Below are 23,172 nucleotides of genomic sequence, written 5' to 3'. Positions count from 1 at the left end.
CAGATAAGAGTGTGGTCAGAGGACCAAGAGCTCTTTGTGTGTGCGTTTCTTGGTAAGCGTATGGTTTTTCAACGACATGTTAAATAAGAGAAGGTAGAAACAGTCAACACATTAAAAACTGGCATCCAGTTAATTCGCTAAAGGTAAAATTTAAAATCTTAAAAGCCTCTGGTGGTTCCTAAATTTACTGATAAAATTCAAACTAGCAATATATGACCTAGAAAAATTTGAGTTGGGAAAATACTAGCTTAAAAGAACTCTTAGAACATTAAAATCTGATGAATCTGTCCAAAGGCACCCTGGTTGATAAAGCAGGGCTTAGCCTGAAAGCACCTTGCGTAGGAAGCACAGCAGCCGGTCGAGGGAGGTGCTGGCGGAGACTCCTCACGTCTCAGAACATCCGCAGGCGATCCAGAGACTCGGCTGCACAGGCTGCCCCTGAGACCTGGAGACCTGATGCGTGCCGGCAGCGCCTGACTCCGTCACTGGTGGAGCACGGTGGTCCCGGGGGCCCCTGGGCCGGGTGCTCGTACTAAGATGCCCAGCACAAGAGACCTGGGCTTCGTGAGACTGGAGCACAGACGCGGTCCTCACGTCTGCAGGTGGACAAGCTGTGTGAAAACGCTGTGTGTCTTTCGACAAACCTGCAAATGTGCGCTGTCACCCAAGGGTTTTGTGTGTGCTTGTGCAGTTTTCACAAGACACCTCAACTGTGTTTGAAACATTGAAAAATACTGAAAATGTTTCTTAGCCCATGGTACATTTTGACATATACCAAATACAAGTAAGCCAACTTTTTCAAAATTGCAAACGTAAAATGGACAAATATTAAAAACAACACATTTGCTAGAAAATTATGTTATTGGTATAACTGGCAATCCCAAAATAGGAAGATCATACTTCCTGCTTTTCCAGTTCTACATCTGCACTTACAGGCTTCCTGCCAAGTGTTTCTGGAGACTCCGTTTCAGTTGCATGTAGTTATAAATCACGTTCTCGGACATCTCTTTGTGAAGATGTCACTGTGCGATATTTGGCTTTAGTTGTATTTTCCCCCAAATGTGGAGAATCTTTGTCCTGATCCATCAGAGTGAGGTTCTTCACCCCTGAGAGATGTTCCATCAACTCAGACCTCAGCGACATGGATTGCTTTGTGCGGGGAGGAAATCAGCTGTGTTTTCTCTCGTTACATTTCCTGACCAGCTCACGACCAGCCTCAGTGGTGTCTCGGAACAGTCACCAAACAAGGGTTGCATATGTTACTAGATGGCTGGAGGGAGAGGAGAGGGAGGGAGGAAGTCAGGCTGTGAACACCCGGACAGGAGAGGAGAGGAGAGGGAGGGAGGAAGTCAGGGTGTTAACACCTGGAAAGGCAGGGAGAGAAGAGGGAGGGAGGAAGTCAGGCTGTGAACACCTGGACAGGATGGGAGAGGGAGGGAGGAAGTCAGGCTGTGAACACCTGGAAAGGCAGGGAGAGGAGAGGGAGAAAGTCAGGGTGTGAACACCTGGAAAGGCAGGGAGAGGAGAGGGGGAGAGAGGAAGTCAGGCTGTGAACACGCGGACAGGAGGGGAGAGGAGGGGGAAGGAGAAAGGCTGTGAACACCCAGACAGGAGAGGAGAGGGAGGGAGGAAGTCAGGCTGTGAACACCCGGAGAGGAGGGCAGAGGAGAGGAAGGGAGTAAGTCGGGGTGTGAACACCCAGACAGGAGGGGAGAGGAGAGGGAGGGAGGAAGCCAGGGTGTGAACACCTGGACAGGAGGGAAGAGGCAAAGGCAGCTGACCGGGTCCAGAGCTCATTGTTTAAAAGCTTTATTCTAAAAAGCTTTATTAGAATAAAAAAAAGCAGCCTGAAGTTCAGGGGAGTGCGTGTGCCCCACAGATCTGCTCGCGTCACGGGAAATGCCCCTTTTTTCCTGTTCTGGCATTCATTCGCCCTGCTTGCTGTTCTTGGCACTTCCTGGGTCCCTGATTTTCTCTCTCTGTCATTAATTTTGGAAATATTTCAGCCATTGCTCCAAGTAGTTATTGTCTCCTTTTCTCCCACCTCTGGTTTTCCCAGTGCGTGGTTCATCTCGTGCAGATATAATCTGGTTGGTTGTTTGCTTCGTTGTCGTTTTGCTGTTCAGTTGACAGCTCCACTGCTGTCTCCTCTCACCCCACTTGGCTCCCCTCCCCCTGTCCGGCCCCATCGGATTCCTCAGAGGCTCCCCTGGTTTGCCTTGCAGTGAATTTTGTTTCTGCTCTCCTTTGGGTCCTTTCTTAGGGTTTCCTCCTCTGTGCTCTGTCGCATAGGACAGCATGTTAACTGTAACAGTTTTAGTCACCGTGTCTGATAATAGCAGCTTTATATCTGATAATGACTATTTTCATTTGAAAACCCGTCAGAGGTCTTCGCCATATTTGGGTCTGATTTTGATGGCCACTTTGTCTCTTCAGACAGTTTTCCTTAACATGCCTGGAAGGTTTCTGTGAAACTGACGTGGTGCACCAGGCAGAGGTCTTTGGCAGCTGTGGTGTCCGGGTCTAGAATTTCTTGTGGAATTGGCGATTTTGTGTGCTGTGTTGTGAGGCTGAGGACGGCAGTTATCTGAGCTGCGCTTCCCTGCCACCGCACGGAGCCGTTTTGATGAGGAGAAAACCTTGCTAATCCCATCATTTCCAGCAGCCATACGTCTGTGTCCGTGGGCTGTGTTTGCTGCTACTCATGGGTCTCATTTTACCTGCTCATGTGCATATCTGGTAATTTTTATTGCCATCTAGATGTGCAAATTGTCCCGTCATTGAATGCTGGATGATGGCTTCTTATATGAAGATTGTTGAACTTGGCTCTGATTGGAAGTCTGGAGACTGCGCCCCCACCTGACGGTGCTGAGCTTTCTGAGTGGGTTCAGAGCAGCGCTCAGGAGTGCTGCGCTGTGTGCTCACTGAGCGCTCCAGACATTGGCAAACTTCTCTTCCAGGCGTGGCGGAGCTCTGGCGCCTTCCGGCCCTGCGTGAGCTCTGTGCTTCGTGGGAGACTCCCGGGCAGCCCTCTGGGGCGTGCTCCCTTGTGTCACAGCCTGTCCTCAATTCTGTCCTGCAGTTCCCAGCTGCCGTCAGCTCCACGACTCCACGCAGCCATCCGGCACTGCCCTGGTCTCGAAAAGCCTCCAGACGGAAAGCCGCGGCCACCGAGGACTTCATCTGCTCCCCTGCGGCAGGCACCACGGCCTCGCTGCCGGGGTGGTACCTCTGGAGAGGCTTTTGTTCACATGCTGGCCCGCTTTCTGCTCTGTGCAGCACGAGATCAGGCGCAGTCTCGGTGCACCCACAGGGCTCAAAGTCAGGGGTGATTGATTATTATTATTATTATTTATTTATTTTTTGACAGGCAGAGTGGACAGTAAGAGAGAGAGAGAGAGAAAGGTCTTCCTTTGCTGTTGGTTCACCCTCCAATGGCCGCCATGGCTGGTGCGCTGTGGCCGGTGCACCGCGCTGATCCGATGGCAGGAGCCAGGTGCTTCTCCTGGTCTCCCATGGGGTGCAGGGCCCAAGCACCTGGGCCATCCTCCACTGCACTCCCTGGCCACAGCAGAGAGCTGGCCTGGAAGAGGGGCAACCGGGACAGAATCCGGCGCCCCAACCGGGACTAGAACCCGGGGTGCCGGCGCCGCAAGGCGGAGGATTAGCCTAGTGAGCCACGGCGCCAGCCAGGGATGATTTTTTAATGAAAAATGTGAAGGCAAGTAGAGCGACCGGGGAAGTGCATGGACACACGTAAGCTGCAGATCTGGGATTCAAATTCACATCTCCTGGATTCTGACTTCAAAATTCATGCTCATAATCTGTTGCCACTAACCTTGAATTTTCCTTTTGCTCTATGGGTTAGCCCTTCATATGCAGAGGTACTGGGGCCTTCAGTGTGGAAATAGGATACTAGAAAAGGCTTCAAAGTTCACACAAAATTGAGCAAATGTTTTATCTGGGAAATGGGATGATGGAAGTGTTGACCAATTGTGTTATCTTCAATACTTCAGCAACAAGCAAATTTTAATTCTGTATATTAAATATAACAAAAATTCAAAAGATAAACCTCAAAGCAGTGTTTTAATGAGAAGCCTTGAGTGTGGTAGGATTGCTCAGGGTTCCCGAGGGGCACACAGCCCACTGGGTTATATGTGAGGGTGGCAGTGGACACTGTGTCATACGGCTGAGGGGCAGCTGGGAGACACCGTGTGTGGCAGGGGAGGCGGCTGCGACGTGCAGATGGGGAGTGCAGGGGGGAGCCCTGGGGAGCCTGCCTCAGGTGTTCCATGGCCTAATGTGAACATGAACTCATTCAGGCACACTTGCAGCTGTGTGAGCTTCCTTTGCACAACCCTAGGTATGTGAAGCTTACTTTCTACGCTGGGGTTTCAGAGCTGACACGCTCAGGACTCACGACTCCTGGTTTTGTCCCACTGGTCTGACATGACAGCCTCTTAATTATGCGACCTGCAAACCAGTGTTGTTGTGAAATTCCCCATGAAACCCTGCATCCAGGGGCCACCCAAAGGCAGGCTCACTGACGGGACCCGTGGAGGCAACAGTGGGCCTTTGCGCTTCGTGAAAGCCACATCGGTGTCCCCACAGCCCTGGCTGCTGTAGTACACAGCTGGCGGAGCTTCCGTCTCCAGAATCTTCATTTGGTAACTTTGCTGTCCGTGTTCTGGAATGTAAGTAGAATTCGCAGCTGCGCTGAGTGTCCCTGTGCGCTGGGGAACCTCGCACCAAGGACTGCTTCGTGTGCACTTCTACGTCCTCCTCATTTTTCTTATTTATGAAGACAGTTGTACCCGGCTTGGCCACTAATGCCAAACAGTACATTTGAAATCTCGTGGTATTTTAGGTGTTCCAGAACTTTCCGAGGTCAGGGAACTCGTACAGTGTTTGCTTTTCTTCCTCTTCCTCCTCCTCCTCCTCTTCCTCTTCTTCTTCCTCCCCCTCTTCTTTTCTGCATCTAAAAGGCAGAGTTAGAGAGAGGGAGAGACAGAGATCCTCCATCCTCCGGTCCACTCCCCAGCCATCTTCCATTGCTTTCTCAGGCGCACTAACAGGAACCTGGATTGGAAGTGGAGCAGCCAGGGCTTGAACCTGCGCCCATGTGGGATGCTGGCATCGCAGGCAGTGGCTTTACCCGGTGAAGCTGCAACACCGCACCTGCTTTCCTTCTCACGTGCGTGGATGCTTTGCAGCTGGAGCCTCAGGAACGCCTCCTGTTTCACTGGTGCTCCTGTTTTCAGGGGAGGTAGGTGTGGGCACTTCTCAGGTCTTGGACCTTTTTTCCTAAGCAGGTAGACATTACGGTAGTAATCAGGTGTCTCCTGAGTGGTCTCCCCTGCTTCCCAGGTTGAATGAGTGAGCAGAAAACAGAATCTCTATGGCCGGCACCACAGCTCCCTTGGCTAATCCTCTGCCTGCGGTGCCAGCACCCCGGGTTTTAGTCCCAGTTGGGATGCCGGATTCTGTCCTGGTTGCCCCTCTTCCAGTCCAGCTCTCTGCTGTGGCCCAGGAGTGCAGTGGAGGATGGCCCAAGTGCTTGGGCCCTGCACCCCATGGGAGACCAGGAGAAGCACCTGGCTCCTGGCTTCAGATCGGCGCAGCGCACCGGCCGTAGCGGCCACTTGGAGGGTGAACCAACAGAAAAGGAAGACCTTTCTCTCTGTCTGTCTCTCTCCCTCACTGTCTAACTCTGCCTGTCAAAAAAAAAACAAAACAAAACAAACAAACAAAAAAAAAACAAAAAAGAAAAAACAAAAACAAACAAACAAAAAAAAACACCACCAGCATCTCTTCTGACATCCGGTTTGCTCTGTTTGCCCCAGACTCTAGGTTCTTGGCAGTGGTTTTGCATTCTAACTTGACATCGTATTGCTTGGTGTGACATACAGTAGTGAACTCTGTAGAACTGCCACTGTTGTTGGTCATGCATGCAAATCTGAAATCTGACAAATCTGCAAGCCTGTTGCTTACAAACTCAAAGGAAACATTAATTCCCAAAATGCAGGCATGTGCCCATGCGCTTGTGCGTGTGCACACACATGCACACATGCATACACATACTAGCGATAAGTGATTTGTTAGTGCATTGACCACTGTTTGATGGGAACATGGTCTTCCAAAAAGAGTATGGCTTTTGAATTCAAAGATATAGATGCTTAATTCTGACTTATTCTGTCAATATGTGAATGACTCTAACAGTTTTCTTATGTGTGTAAAATAAATGCATAGATTGATAGACAGATGATAGATGCAGTTGGATGTTACACAAATGGATGTCTGAAGAGATGGATGGATACATAGGTGATGGTTACATATTTGGATGGGAATATAAACAGATGGTTGTAGATACATAGATGTCTCCGAGACATAGAGGATACATGCAAAGACAGCTGGTGAATGGGTCGATAGATAATAGATGACTGGTTGATATGATGAACATAGATGATGTAAAGACATAGATTTAGATAGGTAGGTTGATGGATGGTATATAGATGGATGGGTAGATAGCTGATAGATTGATGTAGTTGGATGGATAGAGACGGATAGATCGATAGATAGATATGGAAGATTGTTGGGAGGTCTGAAAGTACTATCAAGTTCTCTTGCTGGAGTACATGGCCCATGGTAGGCAGTCAGTAGATGGTAGGTGTTTTATTTGCCCTAAGAATTATCAAGGTGCTTCAGCTGAGAAGGTAAAAAGGAGACCACGTGAGGGAGAGAAGTGGGTTTCTGTGTTACACTTTAGAGTTAACGGTCTTCGGAACTTCCCCACGGTACTGGATCTATCATTTTCAATTTCTGTACTTAAGATTTGTAAGGATTATTGGCATTCCCTCGCCTATTCATTTAATAAATTGAATACCAATTATTTAATAATCAGCAAATACTTGTCGAATATCTCATTCAGTCAGTAATTCCTCCGTTCCTTCATTTAGTCGGTCAGTTGGCACGGAGGGATTCCTCGAGGGGGTGCCAGGCATCCCTGGGAAGTTAAGCGTCTGTGCAGGCCTAGGGGCGTGCCGGCAGAAGGAAGCAGCGCGGATGCTGATGACGTGTGACCACTTGTTTCTCAAGGGCGCAGCTCTCTACTTCCAGACCTCACGGCTGGAGCCGCCAGCGTCTGCCCCTGGGGCTCTGTGGGTCCCTTTCCCAGGCTGCCGTTGTTCAGAGCAGGCTGGTGAAGGTCACTCACAGCTCCTTGGGTAGAGTGACCATCAGGCTGTTATTTCAGGGCTCCTTTGTATCTTAACACAGGGGCATTTTTTTCCTTTCTTTTTCCCCTTTGCCTGATAATTCCTGCGAGTGCACTTTTGGTAACAGCTCTAGAGGAGAAGAGCGAGCCAGCAGTGCAGAGGTTCCGTGTGGCTGCTGGGCGGGTTCCCCTCCCTCCCGCAGCACACGTGGTGTGGCCTTCATTAGCACTGCTGAGCCTGTGTTGCTGAACTCGTGCTGACTTGTTCACGTGTGCGTGGCTGCTGCGAAGGTCCAGGGTCCCATCCACGCCGCCCAGGGTTTTGTTGTCCCCGAAGTCTCCGTTGGCTGATCGGCTTCTCATGGTCTGGGCATTTTGGAGGAAGGGGGTCCCTGCTGCTGGGATTTTTCCAGCAGGTTTTGAGGGGGAAGAAGATGCACAGTAAGGCATCGCAGGGACGCAGCTCTGTCAGGCAGAGGCCTGTGCACTGCCCTTGGCCTTGCTCCCCGGTGGGAGGAGTTCTGTCAGGGTCTCCACCATCAGGTGGCTCGGGAAGACGCACCTCGTGAGGGGAGCTGGCACTCCCCGCCCACCGCTGTCCTCCCCCACCCACCGATTCTCAGTTCTGTATCACGGGAGACTCACCTGTGAACACGCACTTCCTACTTTGCTTGTGATCCAGTATTATTCAGTGTTTGCTTCTCAGGTTATTTCGGGTTTGCTGCTGGGAGCCCTGTCAGCTGTCCTGGGTCCCGTGGGGTGCCCTCAGGGCCCTCATTGTCTTCCCACAAGACGGCCTGGGTGTACCTTGTTTATTTCCTGCCCCAGACAGGGATCCATGATTTCTCATGGGCCCCTCCGGACCTCTGGTTCAACACATTGGAGAATGGTGTTGGGAACCAGTCTCTGGGTGCTCGGGCATCGTTGCTAGGCAGGGCCGTTTCCGTGCCCCCTCAGATGCCAGAGCGGGACACTGTGTGCCTGCACTGCCTGTCACGGCGCACACCAGCCAGCGTCTCTGCGCGGCTGACTGGGCTGCAGTAGGCGAGATCAGCGCTGCTGCTGGGCCTCCAGTCCTGTTCCCTCCACGGGGCCACTCTGCCCTTCTCCCTCCTGAGAGTGGACATGCACCACGTCCACTCTCAGGGCCACGCTGCTCGGCACCCTACTCGCGATGAACTGGAGCCCTGTTACTGCACGCCACACCAGCCTTTGACACTGTGTTTTTAAAGCTTGATTTGCTCCAATGGGTGGGTACTTCCTCGCTGTTAATTTAATTTGGAATTCTTGAAAGATGAAGGATGTCAAACATGTTTTAATATGCTTCTCTGCCATCTGTGGATCTACTTTGGTAAAATGTTTGTTCAGATCTCTTACCTGCTTTCTCATTGGGACATTTACCTCTTTAAACAATTTTTATTAACTTAATTGAAAGTCAGAATTATGGAGAAAGTGGAGAAAGAGAGAGACAGAGAGAGAGAGATCTTCATCTGCTGATTCATTCCCCAATGGCTGCAACAGCCAGGGCTGGGCCAGACTGAACCCAGGAGCCAGGAGCTTCTTCTGTGTCTCCCATATGGGGTACAGGGGCCAAGCACTTGGGCCATCTTCTGCTTTTCCAGATGCGTGAGCAGGGAGCTGGACTGGAAGTGGAGTAGCGGGGACTCAAACCAGTACCCGTATAGGATGTCGGCACTGCAGGTGGTGGCTTTACCTGCTGTGCCACAGTGCTGGCCCCATTTATTTTCTTATTACTGAATTTTGAGAGTTCTCTGTATATTTGGATACAAGTCTTTTATCAGCTATTTCTCCCGATCTGTGAGTTGTGTTTTCTTTCTCTTAACAGCATCCTTCACACTACGTATGTTTGAAAATTTTACTGGTGTCTAACATAGCATTTTTTTCTTTAATGATCATGATTTTGATATTTAATGTAAAAGCTCATCACACTATCCAGTGTCACCTAGACTTCTCTGTCATCCTCTAGGAGTCTGTAGTTTTGTGTTTTACCTCTTGGGCTATGGCCCATTTTGCATTTTTTTTGTGAAAGGTGTGAAATCCGTGTTTAGACTGACTTCACAGCATATGAACGTCTGATTGTTCCAGTGTTTGTTGATAACTTTTTCTTCATTGTGCTACCTTTGCTCGCTCTCCAAATGCGTGTTGTCTGCATCTGTGTCCGTCTGTTCCTGGGCTGCTCCTTGTGCCGCTGCTGTCTTGACCCTGTCTGCTCTGCTGTGGCTTCGTGAAGTCCCTGCAGTGGAATGCTGGCAGGGCTCCAGGTTTATTGTTCTCTGGTACCGTGTGGCCCATTCTTTCTTCATTCTGTTTTGTTTTCTTGTGCAGAGTTTAGAATCACTTTATCTATATCCATAAAATAGGTGGCTGGAGTTTTGCTTAGAATTGCATTGAATTCATTGATCTGTTTGGAAGACATAACATGCTAACAGTATTGAGTTTTCCAGTTCATGAACACAGAGTAATTCTCTATTTAATTAGATCTTCTTTCATTGCTTTCATGGCTGTTTTGTGGTTTCCTACATACAGATTCTGTATGTGTTATGTTATAATTAAACCTAAGTATTTTATTTTATAGTGTTAATACAAATTGTATTTTTAATTGCACTTTAACTGTTTAATTCAAATTCCGGTGGTTCATTGCTAGAGTAAAGGAAAGTAATTGACTTTGTTATATTAACCTTGTATCTTGCGACCTTGCGAAAATGGCTTATTAATTCTGAAATTATTTTCCGTTGGTGTCTAGAGCTTTACAATGACATCTGTGAGCAAAAGCAGCTCCGTTTCCTCCTCTCCCACCTCTGTAGTCTGTAGTGTTGCTTCCTGTTGCCGTACTACTGTACCAGGAGATCCCCGACACGGTGTGACTGTGAGAGTGAGAGCTGGCCTGCCTGCCTTTCCCATAACTTTGGGTGAAGTCCAGTTCCTTGCCAGTATGCATCAAGCTTCCTCTGCGTTGCTTTGTCAGACGTTATTGTTTCAGATTTGTTTGAGAGGCAGAGTTACAGAGAAAGAGGGAGAGACAGAGAGGATCTTCCATCCACTAATTCACTCTGCAAATGGCCACAACAGCTGGGGCTAGACCGGCTAAGCCAGGATCCAGAGCCTGGAATTCCATCCGGGTCTCCCATGTGGGTGCAGGGGTCCAAGCACTTGGGCCATCTTCTGCTTTCCCAGGTGCATTAGCAAGAAGCTGGATCAGAAGTGGAGCAGCCAGGACTCCAACTGGTGCTCATATGGGGGCATTCTTTACCAAATGAGTCTACACAGATTCGGAAGCAGCCCTTCCTCCTCTCTCCTTCTTCCTTCTAAGGTGCTGGTAGTCGCAGGGAGGGAAGACTGCACGTCCAGGCTGGAAGATCTGGCAGAGAGCAAGCCACTAGTTTCTTATTTTGCAGCTCACCTGCAGCCCATCTCTCAGCTTTACAGGAATTTGGAGTTGTCACAAGATGTTTAAAAAACAACAATGATATGATTCTATGACTTCACATTCTTACTTGGACACAGTTAATTCTCTGTGCTGGTCACGGAGCACCCTGGCGGATTCGGCGAGGATTGATTGCCAAGCACCTGTCATTTTCATGCTTACTGGTGAGGCTCACTCCCGTCTGTAACCATCAGTGCCTGCGGGAGCACCCTAACCTTGGTTTATGGTCCAGTCTCTACTGGCAGACTTTGGCTCGGATTCTTGTACTGAATCTATTCCGTGGCACTGGGCACATCACCCGACTGTGCTGGTCCCAGTCCACTCATCTGCACACGAGGGCAGCCGTTCGGTTTCCTGGGGTCGGTGTGGTCTTGGTGGAGCCCCTGGCACAGTGCTCACATGTGACATGTGCTCAGAAGACGTGAGATACAGCAAGGGTGGAGCACTTAAATGTGAACGTGCCGTGTGCAGTGTCTCCTTTACTTCCCTATATCAGGGTTGATGATGATGAGCAGGTTTCAGATGGTGAGCGTGGCCTTGCAGAGTGTACTCCCAGTGACATTCCTGTTGCGTCTTCTCCTGTGGCCGTTGCTGTCTAGGGAAAACGCAGGCTCAGAGCAGGTTGGTCCCTCTAAAGCAGCCCCTCGCTTTGCCAGTGTCCTGTCACTCCCAGCCAAGGTGCTGTCCTGCTGCCCCTGTTGGTCCGAGTGGACCATCTGTGGCTTTTCAGTCGTCCATAGGAGCTGGGTGTCCAGTGCAGGCTAAGGCGTGCACCTCGTCAGCTTTCCTCCTGCGCGAAGCAGGGTCTGCACTGCGTGGCATCTCCACAACAGCACAGTGGAGACTAGAAGTCCCGGAGTGGAGCGTCCGCAGCCTGGAGCCTGGAGGGTCCCGCTCGGGTTCGTGGATAGAACCTACTCTAGATATTCCCTCCTGGTGGAAGTGCCAGGCCTCCCAGGGCCTGCTTCCTAAGGGTGCTGATTCTGTCCATGGTGGGGGCACACAAGCATTTAGCCCACAGCAGTGCAGAATGAGAAGTTCCTTTAGACTGCTCAATGGTGTCCTCTGTCTCTAGCCATGAGATTGCTTTATGTGGAGCTCATGAATGAGTCCACGTTCTATCCCCGTAGGACGGCCTTGCACTCCAGGCTCTGTGTTTGAATATTTCCAGTTTAAAAATGAAGGCTTCGTGCTGAAGCATCCAAGAATTTAACAGAGGCATTCTTGGCTGGTTTTGTCATTCTTTTTTGCTCTCGGAGACTGAAAATAGCTACTGACAGGATTTCCTGAAATGAGATTCAAGTTAAGAATAACCCCAAATACAAGCATCTTAAGAAAGTGGTTCTCTGTACCAGTCTCTAGTTAATGTGGGGAGCAACTCAGACTAGACTGAGTTACTGGAATTAAGACTTATTCTATGCATCTGCTCTCCCACAATATGGCGCTGAGAAGGGAAACAGCTTCTACACAGCTGCCTCCAGTTCAACTAATAAACAGCAGGACTTGCTACTGATTGGAGGAGAGCAGCGTACTCGGCGTGTGGGCAGCGGAGTTGGGATTGGCGGAGGAGGACTATAAAGGAGGAGAGAGACGGCATGCACCAGGAACATCTAAGGGGAACATCTAGCTGAAGGAACACCCGTGCAGCCCCCGAGAGACCCGGCCGGCGGTGTGCCGCTCCCCTGCGGAAGTGGGGAATGCGGCCAGGGGGAACTGCCCTTCCACGGAGGTGGAAGGGATAGTAGCCAACCCGGGAAGAACCAGCAGCAAACCCGGGGAGGGCCGAGCAGACGAAAGAACAGTGCAGGGTCCTGTGTCGTTCCTCCACGAAGAGGGGGAGCGACAGTTAAAAACTCAATGTGGCCTGTATTTAAGCCATGGATAATGAGGTTTAAGAAATCCAGGTGGGGCTGGCGCCGTGGCTCACTTGGTTAATCCTCCACCTGCGGCACCAGAATCCCATATGGGCCCCGGGTTCTAGTCCCGGTTGCTCCTCTTCCAGTCCAGCTCTCTGCTGTGGCCTGGGAAGGCAGTGGAGGATGGCCCAAGTGCTTGGGCACCTGTACCCACATGGGAGACCAGGAGAAGCACCTGGCTCCTGGCTTCAGATCGGCACAGTGCACTGGCCTTAGCAGCCATTTAGGGGGTGAACCAATGGAAGGAAGACCTTTCTCTGTCTTTCATCTCACTGTCCATATCTCTACCTGTCAAATAAATAAAATAAAAAATCTTTTGAAAAATCCAGGGGAGAAATACAAGCTTTCTCAAATGACACTAGCAATGACAATTCTGTTTATGGTCTTAAAGTATGGAACAGAAGCTCAGTTCCTACTGCAGTGTGGAGAGCTTGAATTTAACTTCCAAGTCTAGACTGGGCCAGGTGGCTAACAGATGTGTTCCCTGTGTTCAGATAACGTTGCTAGGATGCTTGGTCTGTAAAAGCAGCGATGTCAGAGGAGTGGAAGCCCTTAGTTATGGCACTGTGTGTTTAAGAAGCACAACACCAGAGTTGGAGAAAACCCTGTTTTTATCACCTATCAATCAGGATTTCCCAACTGTGAGGACTCACATTTCAGGTGCACTTGACAGAGAAAATAGGAGCCCAGGCAGGAAGGACTTTGCATTGTTCCTTTGAGAGCACAACGCTCCTGAACCCGTCAGCCATCATCCAAGGTCTGAGCAAAGTGCTGGGTGAGATGCTTGCTTCAGGCTGGACTTCTGCACCAAGATTTGCATCCTAGCTCCTTTTCTTAAAAAAAGGGGATGCGAGGCCGGTGCCGCGGCTCACTAGGCTAATCCTCCGCCTTGCGGCGCCGGCACACCGGGTTCTAGTCCCGGTCGGGGCGCCGGATTCTGTCCCGGTTGCCCCTCTTCCAGGCCAGCTCTCTGCTGTGGCCAGGGAGTGCAGTGGAGGATGGCCCAGGTGCTTGGGCCCTGCACCCCATGGGAGACCAGGAAAAGCACCTGGCTCCTGGCTCCTGCCATCGGATCAGCGCGGTGCGCCGGCCGCAGCGTGCCGGCCGCGGCGGCCATTGGAGGGTGAAACAACGGCAAAGGAAGACCTTTCTCTCTGTCTCTCTCTCTCACTGTCCACTCTGCCTGTCAAAAAATTAAAAAAAAAAGGGGGGGGATGCGGGGAGGGGTGGGGGCAAGGGCGTTGGAATGAAGGGGGGATGTTGGCAGAGAAGGCTGCCCTCTGCAGTTGGGCTGATGGAACAGCCCTTTGTTTTGGCTCCATCAGGCAGAGTTCCCAGACTTGTCAGTAGTCTCCCTCACTTGCTCCATGGCACTCTTAGTGTGCTTAATACATTAACTTTCTGAAACAAAATGCACCCGTGAATATTGCATTGCTGGTGAGATGGACATGGACAAAGCAGGCCGAGCCTCCCAAGAACGCTGAAGCACTGAGCAGTGTCTGGGATTGCCGTCTGCTTGTCTGCTTTGGGGGAGCCTGTCACATTCCCTTCGCCATGGCAACACTCCTGAGCCCGTCAGCCGGGTGGGTGGAATGCCCTCCACAGCAGCACAGATGTCTCAGCCAGGATCCCTCGCCGTGCGCAGTGAACACGACCGTTGTGTTGGCCTGTGTCAGAGCAGCCATGGCGACAGGCGGCAGCAGGCAGGGAGCAGGCATGGGTAGCCCTGTGTTCATGGTGTGGAGATGTGGCTCCAGGCTGTGAATGACACCTGATTCATTTATGTTGCATGCCTGTCATATGAGGCTCTAACAGAGCAGAAAACAAATGCATATAAATATATATAGTGCATGACAGTGTATGCTGTATGCCAATCCATGCTTTCAAATGACGGCAGTCACATTGTAGTGGTCCTGACAGTTTCATCAGTGGTACCGTCAACACTCAGACATGATTTCATGTGTGCTGAACAGTGTGTTAAGTACATGAAGAGTTACCAAGTAGTCCTCACAGTACTCGTGTGTGATACCTAGTAGTCCTCACAATACTCCTGTCGGTTATCTAGTGGTCTTCACAGTACTCCTGTGGGTTACCTAGAGTCCTCACAGTACTCCTGTGGGTTACCTAGAGTCCTCACAGTACTCCTGTGGGTTACCTAGTGGTTCTCACAGTACTCCTGTGGGTTACCTAGTGGTCCTCACAGTACTCCTGTGGGTTACCTAGAGTCCTCACAGTACTCCTGTGGGTTACCTAGAGTCCTCACAGTACTCCTGTGGGTTACCTAGTGGTCCTCACAGTATTCCTGTGTGATACCTAGTGGTCCTCACAGTGCTCCTGTGGGTTACCTAGTGGTCCCTACAGTACTTCTGTGGGTTACCTAGTGGTCCTCACAGTACTCCTGTGGGCTACCTAGTGGTCTTCACAGTACTCCTGTCGGTTATCTAGTGTTCCTCACAGTACTCCTGTGGGTTTTTAGTGGTCCTCACAGTACTCCTGTGGGTTACCTAGAGTCCTCACAGTACTTCTGTGGGTTACCTAGAGGTCCTCACCGTACTCCTGTGGGTTACCTAGAGTCCTCACAGTACTCCTGTGGGTTATCTATTGGTCCTCACAGTACTCCTGTGGGTTACCTAGTGTTCCTCACAGTACTCCTGTGGGTTACCTAGAGCCCTCACAGTACTCCTGTGGGTTACCTAGTGTTCCTCACAGTACTCCTGTGGGTTACCTAGAGTCCTCACAGTACTCCTGTGGGTTACCTAGTAGTCCTCACAGTACTCCTGTGGGTTACCTAGTGTCCTCACAGTACTCCTGTGGGTTACCTAGAGTCCTCACAGTACTCCTGTGGGTTACCTAGAGTCCTCACAGTACTCCTGTGGGTTATCTAGTGTCCTCACAGTACTCCTGTGGGTTACCTAGTGGTCCTCACAGTATTCCTGTGTGATACCTAGTGGTCCTCACAGTGCTCCTGTGGGTTACCTAGTGGTCCCTACAGTACTCCTGTGGGTTACCTAGTGGTCCCTACAGTACTCCTGTGGGCTACCTAGTGGTCCTCACAGTACTCCTGTGGGTTACCTAGTGTTCCTCACAGTACTCCTGTGGGTTATCTAGTGGTCTTCACAGTACTCCTGTCGGTTATCTAGTGGTCTTCACAGTACTCCTGTGGGTTTTTAGTGGTCCTCACAGTATTCCTCTGGGTTACCTAGTGTTCCTCACAGTACTCCTGTGGGTTACCTAGAGTCCTCACAGTACTCCTGTGGGTTATCTAGTGTCCTCACAGTACTCCTGTGGGTTACCTAGTGGTCCTCACAGTACTCCTGTGTGATACCTAGTGGTCCTCACAGTATTCCTCTGGGTTACCTAGTGGTCCTCACAGTACTCCTGTGGGTTACCTAGAGGTCCTCACCGTACTCCTGTGGGTTACCTAGAGTCCTCACAGTACTCCTGTGGGTTACCTAGTGGTCCTCACAGTACTCCTGTGGGTTACCTAGAGGTCCTCACCGCACTCCTGTGGGTTACCTAGAGCCCTCACAGTATTCCTCTGGGTTATCTAGTGGTCCTCACAGTACTCCTGTGGGTTACCTAGAGCCCTCACAGTACTACTGTGGGTTACCTAGTGTTCCTCACAGTACTCCTGTGGGTTACCTAGAGTCCTCACAGTACTCCTGTGGGTTATCTAGTGTCCTCACAGTACTCCTGTGGGTTACCTAGTGGTCCTCACAGTACTCCTGTCGGTTACCTAGTGGTTCTCACAGTACTCCTGTGGGTTACCTAGTAGTCCTCACAGTACTCCTGTGGGTTACCTAGTAGTCCTCACAGTACTCCTGTGGGTTACCTAGTGGTCCTCACAGTACTCCTGTCGGTTACCTAGTGGTCTTCACAGTACTCCTGTGGGTTACCTAGTAGTCCTCACAGTACTCCTGTGGGTTACCTAGAGCCCTCACAGTACTCCTGTGGGTTACCTAGAGCCCTCACAGTACTCCTGTGGGTTACCTAGTGGTCCTCACAGTACTCCTGTCGGTTACCTAGTGGTCTTCACAGTACTCCTGTGGGTTACCTAGAGTCCTCACAGTACTCCTGTCGGTTACCTAGTGGTCTTCACAGTACTCCTGTGGGTTACCTAGTAGTCCTCACAGTACTCCTGTGGGTTACCTAGAGCCCTCACAGTACTCCTGTGGGTTACCTAGAGCCCTCACAGTACTCCTGTGGGTTACCTAGTGTTCCTCACAATACTCCTGTCAGTTATCTAGTGGTCCTCTCAGTACTCCTGTGGGCTACCTAGAGTCCTCACAGTACGCCTGTGGGTTACCTAGTGGTCCTCACAGTATTCCTGTGTGATACCTAGTGGTCCTCACAGTGCTCCTGTGGGTTACCTAGTGGTCCCTACAGTACTTCTGTGGGTTACCTAGTGGTCCTCACAGTACTCCTGTGGGCTACCTAGTGGTCCTCACAGTACTCCTGTGGGTTACCTAGTGTTCCTCACAGTACTCCTGTCGGTTATCTAGTGGTCTTCACAGTACTCCTGTCGGTTATCTAGTGGTCTTCACAGTACTCCTGTGGGTTTTTAGTGGTCCTCACAGTACTCCTGTGGGTTACCTAGTGGTCTTCACAGTACTCCTGTCGGTTATCTAGTGGTCTTCACAGTACTCCTGTGGGTTTTTAGTGGTCCTCACAGTATTCCTCTGGGTTACCTAGTGGTCCTCACCGTACTCCTGTGGGTTACCTAGAGGTCCTCACCGTACTCCTGTGGGTTACCTAGAGTCCTCACAGTACTCCTGTGGGTTACCTAGAGTCCTCACAGTACTCCTGTGGGTTACCTAGAGGTCCTCACAGTACTACTGTGGGTTATCTATTGGTCCTCACAGTACTCCTGTGGGTTACTGAGTAGTGTTAATTGCATTCTGTGGTTTATAAATTCATAACAACCTGCAACAAAATGTCTCTAAGGGTAACAGCCACATCCCTTCTGCTTACCTAATTAGTATTATACTGTTTGGACTTTATTACAATTATTATTTATGTAGAATGGCCAATCTTGGAAAAATTAACTTGCATTAATGATCTAATGAGCCGATTGTTTTGGGCTTCTGGGGAGTGAATTGCTAAATGCAAGATCTCTGTCTCTCTTTCTCTTTCTTTCTCCGTGCGTCTGTGTGTGTCCCTTGCTGTCACTCTGCATTTAAAATAATCCTGCCTTAAAAACATTAAAGCTCACCACCGAGACAAGTTGTTCATGGGCTCCAATTCCTCCCTCACTCCCCTTTGGCATTCTTTCAGAACAGGGTCAAAATTTAGAGTTCATCGTCGTCTCGAGGATAAAATGGGGGATATTTATTAGAAGGCATAAACACTTAAATATCTTGTGTTTTGCATTTACTCTCTATTCTGCATTACCCGTGATGGTCAAGGAGAAAGTGGCATGTATATTGTGCAGTAATAGAAAACATCTGAATGTTTAATTAAGAATCATGACATCTTCAAAACTGCTCAATTTTTCTCCCATTAGATATTTTCTTGCCATGAAATGTAGCCACGAAATACACTTGCTACATCTTCTACAGCTTCTTGAATCATTGTTTTTGATGATTTAGTGGCTGCAGGATCCCAGAGCACCCAGAGCATAAACCCTAGGAGAGAAGTGGCCCCCACACCGTGTGGTGCAGTTGCCCGACGGACCCTGGCCTCACCAGTGTTTGGACTGAGGCGTTCCGAGTCTGTCTGTCAGGTCTCTTTGAGCTGAAAGTGGCAGGAAAATGAATAAATTGGGCATAAGACAAAAATGGAATGTATTGACGGAGATGTTCAGAGAAAGATGTATTTAATTTGGTTTGTCATCAGGCACGACTTGCTCGAGGTGTGTGAAGGACGCACTCTAAGGTTCTTCTGCGTCAGCTCTGGCTTTGGAAGCTTCTCTCCCGTCTGGGGGCACTGCTGCCCGGATGCTTGGGGAGACGTCCCCTCTCGCAGCTCTCCCCGAAGCAGGCCAGCTTCCAGCCTCACTGTCTCTCGTGAGCTCGTCTGGCTCCTTCGAGGGCTGTGCTACCCCTTTGCTGTCATGTGTGATGTTGCAGTTCAGCCCTGCAGACTTCTCTGTGTGGGGGTGTCCGCTCGGGACAGTGGGAACTGGGACAAGGGAGGGGTCACAGCCAGAGGTGTGGAGCAGGGAGCCCAGGAGGCCACCAGGCTGTCAGGAGGGGCTGCTGGGGCCATTGAACCCCAGGTGCCTTCAGCTCTCCAGGAGGGTGAGGCTGACCACGGCAGCCTGTGGGCAGTGGCCAGGCGGACACGCAGGTGCTGCTGTGGCAGGTGAAAGCTCACTGGGACCCTTGCTGTCCACTCCCCTGTTGGGGGGTGGGCCTCCCTGGGGCGCCCCCTGCTCCTCCTGAGAGGTCCCTGTCCGTGAGGCTCCAGTGATGTCCCCGAGCTCTGTTCTCTGGGGAGATGGGAATAGCTGGAACTGGTTGAAGTCGTTCATTTTGCCTGCACACGTGGGTCGCTCACGGTGAAGATGCTCTTTGGCACCGTCTGTGGGGATGCACCCACGGTGTGGGGTGGGCGTTGCCTGGGACTGACCTCAGCCAAGCTTCTGAGTTAAGCTCTGTCCGGGCTGTTGCGCAGTGACTGAGAGAGCGGGTGTGCACCCTGTACAGGCACGCACCTGCCGTCAGCGCTGTCCATTACTTAGGTATCTGCTTATGCAAAGTAGTTGACGTCTGTCTTCACGATCCTAATGTAGATGGCTACAGATAGGGAGCAGTGGCCTGTAGGCTCTGGCTAAGGTGCCTGGATTCAGTCCCAGCTTCAGCTGCTGACTGCAGCTTCCTGCTAGTGCACACCCTGGCGGGGGCAGCGCTGATGGCTCCAATACTGGGGCCTGCCCCGTCCACGCGGGCCGGGCTTGAGTTCCTGCTTCCTGGCTGTAGTCCCAGCCCAGCCCCAGCACTTGGGAAATAAGCAGCAGATGGGATCTCTCTCTGTCTGTCTTCAGATAAATAAACAAAATAAAAATAGGCAACTGTAGAAAGAACACTCAATTTTTACTTAAATTTTTGTTGGACTGTTGTAGGTTAAAAGCTTTTAGTTAAATACTCTCCGTGTGTTTGTCATAAACGGCAGAAATACTATCATCAACAGATACCAAAACCATGAATTCAGCCGAGCCTCAGAGCCGCTGTTTATTTTTCTCTGGGTGAATTAATTCTCTTAGAACATTTTTACTGCACAGCTAATGCATCTGCATTGTGGGAGCATGATGGGGAGCAGAAATAAGCAGGGAGAGGAAGTTAGAAGGCGTTGAAATCGCCACCTCCCACTGCCGGCAGCGGCTCTGGGTTCACACACAGAGCCCACGCGCGTTTGAAAGCTGAGCGCCACCGTGCACGCCGCAGAATTCACCATCTCTGTTTGTGAGCCTGCTTTCCTGTAGAGGTTTGATAAAACCAGTGGATAAGAAGATCTGTTCCTGAGGGTAGCTGTTGCCTGGAATATGCCGGTTGACTGAACGTCAGCCTGGATTTGCGGTGGGCCGCGAGGCTTTCTAAAGGGACGAAATCTAAACCTGGCTTGATCGTTTGCTTTGTTTTGTCTTTCACTCTCTGCTAATTCTCGCACGCGGATTTTTGACAGCTGTGTGTGATGAAGTTTCTGCACGGTCCCCTGTGTGCGTCAGTCCCTGTCCTGGGCTTCCTCAGCTCCGGTGCAGCTGGAGCCCGTCTGGTCCCGCCCCTTCCTAGTTCACTGCCCACTGCGGTTCTTGCTGCTCCTGCTGCTTCGCCTGTGCTGTGGCCGCCCCTGCCGCCTCTGACGGCTGGAGGAGACCCTGCGTCCTCTGCAGGGCTTCCTCGCTGACTTTGCAAACTCACTTGAGCTGTTTCCATCATCTGAAGGTCTAGAGGCAAGTGCGGGAAGGCTTGACCATAGGAAGAGAGCGTAAACAGACGGCCGCCGCACCCTACAAAGCGTCACCTGTTAGCGTGTACCTGTGGGGACTTGGCCTATGGCCTGTGTTTGGGGCTTTCCAAACCGTGGGCTTCCCTTGCTTGTTGTTAGATACTCGGTTGCCTGTTATAAAGTTGACTTTCATGATCTTTGAAGATACCACTTTAGGCTGAGGATATGAGACTGACTTCCTCCAAGAAAGTAATGACCAACAGCAGTGGGTACATTGTCACAGCTTGTGCAGACCGGCTAATGGTGCAGTCCATCCCGCGTGTCCTGTAGATTCAGCTGTAGAGGGGTCTGCACCTGTCCTTTCAGTCTGTAAGTGCCTGCAGAGGCTTGTCTGGCCCCCACAAAGGAGGTTCTTGGCCACCACATTTAAACCAATTTCGTCTCCTGTCTTTTCACCCTGTTTCCTTTTGATCACTGAGTTCAATTTGCAGATTTATCTGCTTCCACTGTTTGTCCAGGAAATGTTTCTCTCCCGGTCTGTAAGCAAACAGGAGGACAGAGAACGTGCCGTGTGTTCTCACCGGGTGCATCCCCTGCCCACAGTACGGTCACTGCCCATGGTAGCCCCGAGCAAGGCTTAAGCAAACCACAGCTGCGTGCATGGTGAATGATTGGCTGCCTGACCAGCGCGAGTGGCAGCGCGGTGGGCTGAAGTGCTTCGCTGGGAGTCATCTTTGAGGATGGCCCTACTGTATTCTGCTGCTGTACAACAAAAGTGCCTTCTGCTCTGATGAGGTTTCACTGTTTAGTCCGGTCCCTGATATTAGCTGGAGGAGGTTGGACGGAAGCCCGTTGCCAGGCAAAGTCCGGTTCAGCAAGTCCCAAGCTCTCCTGGAGATCCCGAACTTCCAGCAAGAAGACGAAGGCGTCTACGAGTGCGCGGCGGGCAACCTGCGAGGAAGAAACCTTGCGAAAGGTCAACTCGTTTTCTACGGTGAGCTAACTTCTAAAAGTGTGCGGAATGTCTGGTGCTGCCCCTTGTAGTACACGCTGACGGTGCTGAGCCTGGACTCGGGGAGGCACACTTCCGCCTCGGATGCCTTGCCGTGATGGCGGGTGGGGGCGGCGTTCAGCCTAGGTGTTCTGCACGGGCTGGTGCTGTCCCAGCTGCTTGGATAAGGCTATACAGCTGATCCCGTGAAGTCACGTGGATCAGCCTGCAGCGCTCCTAGCTGGGAGCGGGCGGATTTTACAAGTGGAGGAGAAGTGACAGGAAGAGGGGTGTCCGAGGGTGGCGTGCAGCAGGGGTTCCTGTTCGGCAGGCCCTGCCCACCCATGCAGAGGTCATGGACAAAGCAGGACGCTGTGTGTCTCAGGTGTTCGAGCCTGCCATGGGCTTGGGAGGTGATGGCTGTGTAGTGTCTACAAGTTCTCTGACGTCTCCCTTCATCCAGGCCAGATACATCCTTGCCTGAAATTTTGTTCTGTTTCACATAAAATAAGCCACACACCTCCTCCAAGTTATGAAAACGTTCTGTGTTTTTAAATAGTAGCTAACCCAGTGCACCTGCATCCAGCATGTTTTAGCAGCGTGTGTTCCACACAGTCAGAGTTACTCCATGTGACATATTTATAGTCAGTGATCAAGTAGCTGAAGCAAATAGCCATTTTCTGGAAAACAAGTGAAGTGTCGGACACCGTACCGACCTCCCAGCAGTGCCGGCTGGGCGTCTGCTGGGGAGACCACGGTGCGCCTTGGTCCTATTACTTCCCATTTCCTTTAGAATTTCCAATTTTAGCCTGAAATGAAAAGTACTATTTTATATACAGTATGTGATTTCCTACCAATTATTCTCCTACAGTTTAAGCAATGAGCCGAGAGAAAAATACTCTTTTCAGTAATATCTACTTGTTACAGCAAAGTCCTTGGAATTCAGCATCATTTGCAAATAAAGTAGTAAGAAAGCAGCGTAGAGTTTTCAGGAGAACCAAGATGTTAAAAGGCTTTGGATTGTTTGCCACGGATAATTTTCCGTGTTTCTTTTCAGCGACAGAGATAGAACCTAGAGATGCGCTGGGACACACAGGTGCATACAAACGGGAAACCCACGAAGAGGGATTTCCTCTGCACCCATCCTGCCACCATTAGCTCACAGGGAAACCTGGAAATGGTAACTCGTAGGATTTTTCTGATGATGCTACGAGGCATTATTGAATAACTGTGGGAGATAAATGGGTGAGGACCCTGGATGAGCTGTGCAATGGCGTGGGCCCCAGAGGGGCCCCGGAGGCGCCTCTCTCTGGCCTGCTTCCGGTGTGCTGTCCCAGCCCAGTCACGCGGCATGGCCCACCACCTCGTTAGCCAGCTCGTAGGTCCAAGTGGTCCCTGTGGGCAGCGGTGGATAACTGATCAGAAGGACGATCATTGCACCCTCAGTCACGTGCTCACTAATTTGCCAAAGTGCTCCCAAAAGAGAAGAGATTTGGCTTAATCACCTCAGAGCTGAATAATACCTGGTAAACTCAGGGAGTCCCTCAGTTTTGTTATATTACTGGGTTTACATTACAAATCAGAATCACGTAATCTTATATAACTGTCTGTATTGTGTATTTTATAAACCCTGAAAGAAGCCTGTGAGGTACTCTTACCGTGACAGAATACAGAGGATGCTCAGAGAACTGAATTTTAGAAACGGAAATCTAAACTTCGA

The 23,172-nt window shown here is 50.6% G+C and overlaps 1 protein-coding gene across 17 annotated transcripts in view; it reads left to right on the top strand.

Annotated features, from left to right (window-relative positions):
• Nucleotides 1-23,172, top strand: part of CNTN6 (contactin 6) — a 470,116-nt gene that overhangs the window by 399,450 nt on the left and 47,494 nt on the right. For all 17 annotated transcript variants that reach the window (XR_011379688.1, XM_051831862.2, XM_051831866.2 and 14 more), the window contains one exon: nt 21,271-21,455. Coding sequence is in view for 16 of the 17 variants with exons in the window: in XM_051831862.2 (XP_051687822.2) it covers nt 21,271-21,455 (185 nt within the window). In the remaining variant the exon portion in view is untranslated. The remainder of the gene's footprint in view (nt 1-21,270; nt 21,456-23,172) is intronic.

Source organism: Oryctolagus cuniculus, chromosome 10 (genome assembly GCF_964237555.1).
Source record: "Oryctolagus cuniculus chromosome 10, mOryCun1.1, whole genome shotgun sequence".
Lineage (NCBI taxonomy): Eukaryota > Metazoa > Chordata > Mammalia > Lagomorpha > Leporidae > Oryctolagus > Oryctolagus cuniculus.
This window is presented reverse-complemented; position numbering and strand designations above follow the sequence as displayed.